This window comes from Chenopodium quinoa, unplaced genomic scaffold (genome assembly GCF_001683475.1).
Source record: "Chenopodium quinoa cultivar QQ74 unplaced genomic scaffold, ASM168347v1, whole genome shotgun sequence".
Taxonomy (NCBI): domain Eukaryota; kingdom Viridiplantae; phylum Streptophyta; class Magnoliopsida; order Caryophyllales; family Amaranthaceae; genus Chenopodium; species Chenopodium quinoa.
This window is the reverse complement of record NW_018742564.1, coordinates 448987-459476: the sequence shown is the minus strand read 5'-3', so window position 1 is coordinate 459476 and position 10490 is coordinate 448987. Positions and strand designations below refer to the sequence as shown.

Genomic DNA, 10490 nt, shown 5'->3' with positions numbered 1-10490 from the left:
CCAAAAATACCAAGTTCTCTTTATATACTTCTTCCATTCTTTTATTATTTATTACTATAAAAATTGAGTATATTTTTTTGGCAGTGGGAAAAAGGAAAAGAGAAAAAGACAAAAATACAAAATTATCCCAACTAAAAAAATTAAGTGTTAAAAGCAAGCATATATATTGGGTATATATATATAATTGCAGGATAGTATTACTTACAAACAAGGATCAAAAAATGAATGAGATAGGTTAATTAATCGCGAGGATGCAAATTTGTAATCGTCTTATTTCCTAGAGAATCATTATCTTCTAAAATGTTAGCACCAAAGTAATTAGGTGGCTTCGGCGTTGGGAGACAAATGGCTTGGCCATTGAGGGCTGCAACAATGGAGCTCATTCTCGGCCTTAAGGCGGCATCATCTTGAATGCATAGTAGAGCAATATGGATGCATTTAGTTACTTCATCTATTGGAAAGTCATTTTGTAATGTTGTATCAACAAAATCTAAGGTCTTGTTATCATTCCATAACCTCCATGCCTATTCAATAAACAAGAGATACATTATTGACATTTCAAAAGTTAAAAATTTTGAGATGATTTTTTGATTTATATGAACCCTTATAAAATAGAATCTTACTCGATGTAGTAATACCTCTTCAAGCTGCAATTGCTTGCAAAATCTATTTCTTTGACCGCTCACAGTCTCAAGAACTAAGACTCCAAAACTATAAATATCTGATTTTACAGAGTAATGACCTGTTATTACATATTCTGGAGCCATGTAACCACTGTATTTCAAAAGTAAGAAAATTGATCTAATTAATAAGATTAGGTTTTTCATTTAAATTAAATTAAATATAGAAATCAGTACTTTCAAAAAAAAAAATGATTCACCACTAAATAATTAAGAGCTAGTTTTCATTAAAAAAAAAAAAAAAGAGCAAAAATTCATTATATTGAAAGTATTTCAAAATAAGTTCTTGAAATACAAGTGTAGAAAGATAATAATCAATAAGTTTTATATGCATATATAAAAAGGTAACAAGGGACTATATAATTTAAGTATTACTATATAGTTTGTCTATACACAAAGATAATAAAATTTATGGAAAGGTTTGAGATCTTACTAAGTTCCAATAATCCTTTTAGTGTCACCTTGAATTTGATCAACTCCAAAAAGTTTGGCAAGGCCAAAATCTGATATCTTAGGGTTCATATGTTCATCTAGTAATATGTTACTTGATTTAAGACCTCGATGAATAACCTTAAGTGGGGAGTCTTCGTGAAGATATAAAAGCCCTCTTGCAATACCAACTATAATATTGCACCTTATTTGCCAATTTAAAGATGCTTGCTTCGTTTGACCTGCAATACAAACAACTAGTAATGAGGTGCTAATGCACAAATTAACAAATTGTTTATTTTTAAACCTCAAAACTTTGTCGTTACCAAATATAAATTTGTCCAAGCTTGAATTAGAAAGAAACTCACAGACAAGTATCTTTTCTTCTGTGCCACACAAAATCCCAAGAGCTTGACCAAGTTCTTGTGTCGAAGTTTTGCAGCCAAAACAACTTCATTTTTAAACTCTGCAACTTTTTGTCCGGAGTTTTTTGATAGTCTTTTGACAGCAATTTTCTGCCCATTCTTGGGTTTTCCCTGATAATAAAAAGCTCCAAATAAATGTTAAGAACAATAGGGAAATGACATAGTTCTGAGGGAGAATTCATCATCGGAAGTCAATACTTAATCATTCTCCCCTATAGATCGAGTTTGTAATGTGATAATCCTCAATTCAAATTGCACTTGTTTTCTTTTCACGGATGTGGGGGGTGAAAAATTAGTGATAAAATTCACATGTAGAACCTGATCAATTTAGTAGAAAAGGTCTAAATAATAAAGAACTAATATGGAGTGATAATGATAATGTTAATTAAGATCTTTTTGAAGCATGTTAAACAATATCAATTTAAATTAGGAAAAATTGTAAGGAAGGGCCTTTTAAAGGGACGACCTTGTGACTTAGGTCCTTATAAAAAAAAAGTGGCATCAAAGATCCTTATAAGTAAGTTGGGTTGTGAAGAGGGGCCTTTGACCGAATTCCAGCCAACTTCCGGCGTTGACTTCTATATTCAGGCCAAAAAAAAAAAAACACGTGCTTGGCACGTGACTTCTTTTAAATTTATTTTTTTCCTTTTTCCCCTTTCCCTGTTCTTCCTCGATTTCCCCTTTTCCTCAGCCATTTCCCCCTTATTGAACCCTAATTTGCGAACCTACTTCATAATAACACTTATGCCTGAGATTCCCTTTAAACAAATCTACGACTACGAGAAGAACCAACGCTTCCGACGGCGGCTCTAACGGCAGAGAATTTAAGCTTCAAACATCGTCTTCGGCCACCAATTGTGGTCGGAAAAAGCAACTCTCGACAAAGAGGGTGGTTTTGGGGTTGAGTTGGGAGTTGCACTTAGGAGAGAGAAAGGGTGGAGGAAGGAGAAGGTGTGGACGCCATTAATGGAGCTTGAATTTTGGGTTTGACTTTTATGAATGAAGAAGAGGTGCTACTGCTGCTAATTTCTGGGGAGTATGAAGTAGTAGAACAGGGGAAATCGAGGAAGAACAGGGAAAGGGGAAAGGAGAAAAAAAAAATTAAAAAGAAGTCACGTGCCAAGCACGTGTTTTTTTTTTTGCCTGAATATAGAAGTCAACGCCGGAAGTTGGCCGGAATTCGGTCAAAGACCCCTCCTCACAACCAAACTGACTTATAAGGACCTTTGATGCCACCTTTTTTTATAAGGACCTTTGTCACAAGGTCGTCCCTTTAAAATACCCTTCCTTGCAATTTTTCCTTTAAATTATGATATTTTAGTAAATTGAAAAAACAACTTGAAAAGTCATATGAATGCACCTGCCGAGGCTAGGTGACGAGCAGAATGTAACGGTATACGACGTCTTAGGGCTGGAACAGATGAAGGTAGAATTGGCAACATCCAACGCATAATTGTAAGCGCGAGGGCAGCCCTTTTTGAAGATTAACGACCTACTGAGAAGCTATTACGTTCACAGTAGTTGCCATTTGTACAACAAGACTCATTTGCATGAAATGCGTAACACGAGCTTCTACACCCTATTATGGTACCATTATTAATCACTCTATGATCGTTGGTGAAGGAGTGTCCTCGATCAAGTATAGCAATTACTAAATATAATATAGGATTAATTAAGGAGATTATTAATTCGGTTATTTTAGGAATCGTAATGTTTTGCTAGAAACCAACTACGATTTGCAGGCCTATTATTTAGTGGGCTTGCTGCTAATTTAAATCGGATCCTATAAGGTCACACATAAAAGCACGAGATGAAAAGTACACTAAGCCCAATAAAGGTTAAGTGGGCGGTTTTATGAGGAGTCATTAATCAGTTAGGTTTTCTGCTCTAGTAACCTAATAATCTCTATATATTGGGGGTTATTACTGTGTATGAGATACACAGATATACAGAGTGAAAAACAACGTAAAATATTTCTTATAGAACTGCTTCCCTAAAAGTGAGAAGAGTGAAAAGTATCTTCCTCCTTCTTCCGTACTAGCATACGTGGGATTCATCTCGGGTTTGTGGACCAAGTAGAGGAATCACAATTGAGGTTCTGGATCTCCGAAGGAGGGTAATCTAGGTTTAACGAGGAGTACACGCATCAAAGGTATATCTAACTACTTTATATGATTCGTATTATTATATGCATGAGATCCTCTTTAAGATGCTAAGAAATTGTTTCTTGAAATTCCGCTAAGTGCATCTATTATAATCCTACAGTGGTATCAGTTTGCCTCTTGCGTATAATAATATGATCATAATTAATTCAATTAATTTGATGCGAATATTGTCAATTTTAATTCGGCTAAGGGGAGGACTTGATTTATGGATCAAATAACCTTATTAAAATATGTTTTTTGATTGATTGGAATTGACTAAATTATGAATTTAGTTGCTCAATTAACCTCTAACCCTAGCCGTTTGTTTTAAGCCCTAATTGCCCTAATTAATTTTCTGTTTTTTGTTGGGTTATGAACCCTAATTTCGAAAATTAATGTATTAATTTAATATGATTCAATTTATTTTCTCATACTTCAAAGTGTTTGGTGTGATGAATTAATTCATGGAAAATAGTTTTATATGAATTAGAAATTGAATTTTATGAAAAGCCCTAAATTAATTAAAATGGAGATTTTAGTTTAATTTATGAATTATTCATAAAATGTTTATGTTTAATTAACATGGATAATTAATTTAATTTTACAAAAGTTGTAGAATTAAATTCACTCAAAAATAACTCAAAAAAAAATATATATTAGAGATTGAGTGGGAGCAACCACGGCTGGGTGGCAGAACCACCTGACGGTGGGCCACGGTGGCTGCTCCGGTGGGCTTAGGGGCAGCAAAGGGTGGACAGGGGAGGGCAGTGGCTGAACGTGCAATTGTTGCACAATTCAGTCACTGCGCTGGCTGGTGTGCTGGGCTACTGCCTGGTCCGCCAGCCAGTGCTGCTGTGGCTGGGCGACTGCCTGGCCGTGGCGGCAGCCTGCTGCTGTGGCTGGGCAATTGCCTGGCTGTGGTGGCTGTGATGTGGCTGGGCAGTCAGCTCAGTCACGCACAGTCCCCTGTTTTCATTAAAAAAAAAAATTTAAGGAATTTTTTTTTTTTGGATAATAAACTGTTTTTTTTTTTTTGAGATAATTTTGGTTGTTATTGAGAAGATAATTAGATGGTTTTAGGATTCCCTTATTAAGGGATAATTCCATTATTAGTTTTATTTTTCAAATTTTAGGCAATTATCTTTTCTAGAAAGATTATCTTCCCATATAATTAAATAAGATTTAATTGTAATATTTCCAATTAATTAAGGATTTTATTTTCCTATCAAAATTTTAAAATATGTGATATTTTATTATGTGGCAATTTTATATAAATATATATATGATATTATTGTTATTATTGCCGGTGACTAGTATCACAATTTTATTGCATTTTATTATGCCTATTTAAATTTACGTATGTTGCTATTGTTTATGGCTTAAGTTCTCTAATAAATAAACCAACATAGTAAATTAAGTCTCTAAAAGCAATATTGAGTTATGTTTTTCCAAACAAGACACCTATAAAGCCTTTGATCATAAGTAATAGGTTCCGCCAAAGCGGGGTGTTGCATATAATCTCGGGAATATAGGGTAATATTTATGAAATTTACATGTCACTGTCTGGTTTTGCTCAACAAGATTATCAAAAGACAAAGTTTTGGGTCTTGAAACATAGAGATGGAAACAAAAGTTGTTATGTATCGACCAAGAATTATATGAGATATAATTAGTAAAGGTTGTTTACTTACCAATAAAACATTAAATTTTATACACAGGGCCAAAGTCCGCTAAAATTTATTGTTTTAAAGGATCTTGGAATTCACATTAATTATACGGGACAATTTTTAAATGTGATAAGTAGCTTTGAATTGTTCAAATATTGTATGCTACTATGATGAACATATAATTAAATTTTGCTATATTTCTATTGTAGATATCATGACTAGTAACAACAACAACAACAGTCCTAACTTACGTTCATACCTTGAGAAGGATAAATTGAACAACACAAACTTCCTTGATTGGGAAAGGAACCTAAGAATTGTTCTTAGGGCCGAAGGAAGAGAGGATGTCCTTGACACCCCTATCCCAGTTCTGACAGCCACAGCATCAGATGCTGAAAAGGCCAGTCAAAAGGTTGTTAAAGAAAAATCAGTGTTTGTCACATGTCTCATGCTAGCTTCCATGGAACCAAACCTTCAAAAGAAGTTTGATGGTATGGATGCTCATAGCATTATCCAGCAACTGAAAAAGATGTTTCGGAAGCAAGCAAGGATAGAGAGATACGAGACTCATAGAGAGTTACTCCGATGTGTACAAAAGATCGATGAACCAGTGGGAGAACATGTCTTCAAGATGATGGAATTGTTCCAGAAAATGTCTAAACTGGGAATGATCTATACCACTGAAATGGCCACTGACATAATCATGATGTCGTTGCATGATGGATTTCAGCAATTCAGGCAAAACTTTAACATGCACAATAAAGTGCAAACCTTAGAAGAACTACACGGAATGCTCGTCACTGCTGAGATGGACATTCCAAAACCAAAGAAAGAAGTTCTTATGGTACAAAAGGGTAAGGGTTTCAAGAGGAATGGGAAGGGCAAAAAGAATGTCAAAGGAAAGGGCAAGCAAGTTGCTCAAACTAAGACATCTAAGCCCAAGGTCGATCCAAAAGCGGATGCCAAGTGTTTCTATTGTGATGGAATAGGCCATTGGAAGAGAAACTGCCCAAAGTATCTGGAAGATAAGAAGACAGGCTCTTCAGGTATCTTTGTTATAGAATTTAATTTAACAACTTCTACTTCTTGGGTATTTGATACCGGTTGTGGTACTCACATTGTTTCGGATGTGCAGGGCCTAAAAAGAAGTAGAAAGCTGGCTAAAGGAGAGGTAGACCTGCGCGTTGGAAATGGAGCAAGAGTTGCTGCTTTAGTAGTTGGAACATATAGTCTACCTTTACCTTATGGATTAGTTTTAGAATTAAATAATTGTTATTTTGTTCCTTCTATTACTAAAAACATCATTTCAGTTTCCGTGTTAGACACCGAAGGTTTTAGCTTTGAAATAAAGAACAATAGTTGTTCAGTTTATTTTAAAGAGATGTTTTATGCTAGTGCTAAATTAATAAATGGTTTGTATATATTAGATTTTGACAAACATATCTATAACATAGACTGCAAGAAAAACAAATCAAGTGATTCGAACCCTACTTATTTATGGCACTGTCGTTTAGGACACATCAACCCAAAACGTATTCAGAAATTGCAAAAGGATGGCATTCTGACATCGTTTGATTATGAATCATACGATATATGTGAAGGGTGTTTGATGGGTAAAATGACTAAGTCACCTTTTACAGGAAAAGGTGAAAGAGCAAGTGATCTTTTGGGACTCATACATACAGATGTCTGTGGACCAATGAGCACTATGGCCAGGGGAGGGTTTAGTTACTTCATAACTTTTACTGATAATTTAAGTAGATATGGATATATTTACTTAATGAAGCATAAGTCTGAATCATTTGAAAAGTTCAAACAATTTCAGAATGAAGTACAGAATCAACTTGGCAAAACAATAAAAGCACTACGATCAGATCGTGGTGGAGAATATTTAAGCCAAGAATTTGATGATCATCTAAAGGGTTATGGAATACTTTCCCAACTAACTCCACCAGGAACACCTCAATTAAATGGTGTATCCGAAAGGAGGAATCATACCTTACTTGATATGGTTCGATCAACGATGAGTCTTGCAGATCTTCCAATATCCTTTTGGGGACATGCCCTCGAAACCGCTGCTTTTACACTAAATAGGACTCCGTCAAAGGCAGTAGAAAAGACACCATATGAGTTATAGACAGGAAAAGTTCCAAAATTATCTTTTCTACGAAATTGGGGTTGTGAAGCTTATGTAAAACGTTAACTCTCAGATAAGCTATCTCCCAAATCTGACAAATGTTTCTTCATAGGTTATCCTAAAGAAACAAAGGGCTACTACTTTTACAACCGAAATGCGAACAAAGTGTTTGTTGCTCAAGATGGTGTCTTTCTGGAAAAGGGTTTCATTTCCAAAAAGACAAGTGGGAGTAGTATCTATCTCGAAGAAATTCGAGAAGAGCAACAAATGGATGTGGATAAAACCACGTCAGAGACGCAATCACAGGGCTATTTCTTACCGATTAGGCCATTAATAAATGAGGAAGAGCTAGTGCCTGAAACGCACGATCCTCTCCTCACTACTAACAATGTGATGGAGGAATTGCATTCAACGCAAGAACCTCCTATCGTCCCACTCGAATCAAATTCGTGCGAAAATTCTCAAATAGTTGAGAAGAACATTTCTCCTGTTGCTCAGCCCGTACGTAGATCTAGTAGACCAACAAAACCACCTAAGAGGTTTGTTGAGCTTCTGCTAACGGAAAACTCTGAAATTATGATTTTGGACCGAGAAGAACCTACTAGTTATAAACAAGCCTTGATAAGTCCAGACTCCGAAAAATGGCTGGGAGCCATGAAATCCGAAATGGAATCCATGTCAGAGAACCAAGTATGGAATTTGGTTGATTTGCCAAATGGGGTAACACCTATTGGATGCAAATGGGTTTTCAAATTGAAAACTGACAAGGACGGAAATGTAACCGTTTTCAAAGCACGACTGGTTGCTAAAGGTTTCAAGCAAATTCATGGTATTGACTATGATGAAACCTTTTCACCGGTAGCGATGCTTAAATCCATTCGGATACTTCTAGCGATTGCTGCATTTTATGACTATAAAATTTGGCAAATGGATGTGAAAACCGCCTTCTTGAATGGTTTCTTGGAGGAGGATGTGTACATGACACAACCAGAAGGTTTTGTAGATCCAGAAAATCCTACGAAGGTATGCAAGCTTAAGAAGTCCATTTATGGACTTAAGCAAGCATCTAGGAGTTGGAATCTTCGATTTGATGAGGCAATCAAAAAGTTTGATTTTCTCAGAAGCGAAGAAGAATCTTGTGTTTACAAGAAAGAAAGTGGGAGCAGCATAGTCTTCTTGGTGTTGTATGTGGATGACATACTTCTTATAGGAAATAACATACCAATGCTTGAATCTGTCAAGGAGTGGTTGAAAAGTTGTTTCTCTATGAAAGACCTAGGAGAGGCCGAATACATTATGGGAATCAAAATCCATAGAGACAGGCCTCGAAGGATGATTGGACTAAGTCAAGAAACTTATATAGATAAGGTTCTTGCAAAGTTCAATATGGAAAACTCTAAAAGAGGATTCATTCCCATGCAACATGGCATATCGCTAAACAAGACTCAGTGTCCAAAGACGCCTGATGAGACTAAGCGAATGAAGAATGTTCCTTATGAATCTGCTATAGGATCAATTATGTATGCTATGATTTGTACAAGGCCATATGTCTCATATGCCTTGAGCGTATGTAGCAGATTCCAATCAAATCCAGGCGATGCGCACTGGAGTGCAGCTAAGAACATCCTTAAGTACTTAAGAAGGACTAAGGACAGTTTCTTAGTATATGGAGGTGAGAGTGACTTAGTTGTTAAAGGTTACACAGATGCAAGTTTCCAAACCGACAAAGATGATTTCCGATCACAATCTGGTTTCATTTTTTGTCTAAATGGAGGTGCAGTCAGCTGGAAAAGTTCAAAGCAGAGCACTGTAGCAGATTCTACAACAGAAGCTGAATATTTGGCAGCAGTTGAAGCGGCCAAAGAAGCCGTTTGGATTAAGAAATTTCTCATTGAGTTGGGAGTTGTCCTTACCATTGTGAATGGAATTGATTTGTATTGTGATAATAATGGTGCAATTGCTCAGGCAAAAGAACCCAGATCACATCACAAATCTAAGCATGTGGAAAGGAAGTTTCATTTAATCCGAGAAATTGTTGCTAGGAAAGATGTCAGAGTTTGCAAAGTTCATACGGATGAGAATGTTGCTGATCCATTGACTAAACCCCTACCACAGCCAAAGCATGAAAGTCACGCTAGAGCTATAGGAATCAAGCATGTTAGTGAATGGCTTTAGATTATGTAATTGATTTTCATAATTATAAAGACATTGAATCATGTAATATTTATGTTTATCAATAAATTATTCTTATTTAATTGTGGTTTAGAATTAAATAAAATGTTCAAAGTAATTGTAATTTTTTATAGGTTGTCAAATGCGTGATTTGACAAATGAAACCCTATTAGGAGAACATAAAATTACAACTTACTAGTGTTCCTAGTCTGAGACATTAATGGACATAAATGGCTCAATCAAGAGACTAGTATGTGGATCGATTGATAGCTCAGTTTCATGAGCTATATGGACATAGAGATGTCTAGTCGATTACATAGATATGCATTGTGATGTGTATGGAACAGACCTAAAATTGAAATAAGATTTCAAACTTATATTTAGTGGATTCCTCAGACATGAGAACAACAATCTTCCACGAAATAATTAGTATATCCTTGATGATGTCAAACGTCGTGCCGTAAAAGGAGGTAATAAAGGCAACAATCAGGAATGCTGAAAGTTTAGTTGGGAGTATTGGTTGGATAAGAGTGGATAAGTCCTCCTATTTTAAATAGGATTGGTGTCTTGGCCTCTTGAAGAGTTAGAACTGAAAATGCATGGCCGTGCTCAAGTGGATTAAAGGTTTAATCACTTGTTTCTACAGTTCTTAACTCAGATTTCAAGAAATAATTTGAATCTTAATATGGATTGCATGAGATGTTATCATATTATCAAATTGGACATTAAGAGACTTAAGAGAATTCAAGATTGCTCCACTTGTTCTCGGACAAGTGGGAGATTGAAGGAGTGTCCTCGATCAGGTATAGCAATTACTAAATATAATATAGGATTAA

At 35.6% G+C, this 10490-nt stretch overlaps 1 protein-coding gene across 1 annotated transcript; it reads right to left on the bottom strand.

Annotated features, from left to right (window-relative positions):
* Positions 1 to 239: 239 nt before the first annotated feature.
* Positions 240 to 3062, bottom strand: LOC110720597 (cysteine-rich receptor-like protein kinase 5). The gene is made up of 5 exons (XM_021899638.1): positions 3045 to 3062; positions 1474 to 1645; positions 1114 to 1351; positions 639 to 774; positions 240 to 524 (listed from the first exon to the last, which is right to left on the bottom strand). The coding sequence occupies exons 1-5, from the start codon at positions 3060 to 3062 to the stop codon at positions 240 to 242; spliced, it is 849 nt and encodes a 282-aa protein (XP_021755330.1).
* Between the last annotated feature and the right edge of the window lie 7428 nt (positions 3063 to 10490).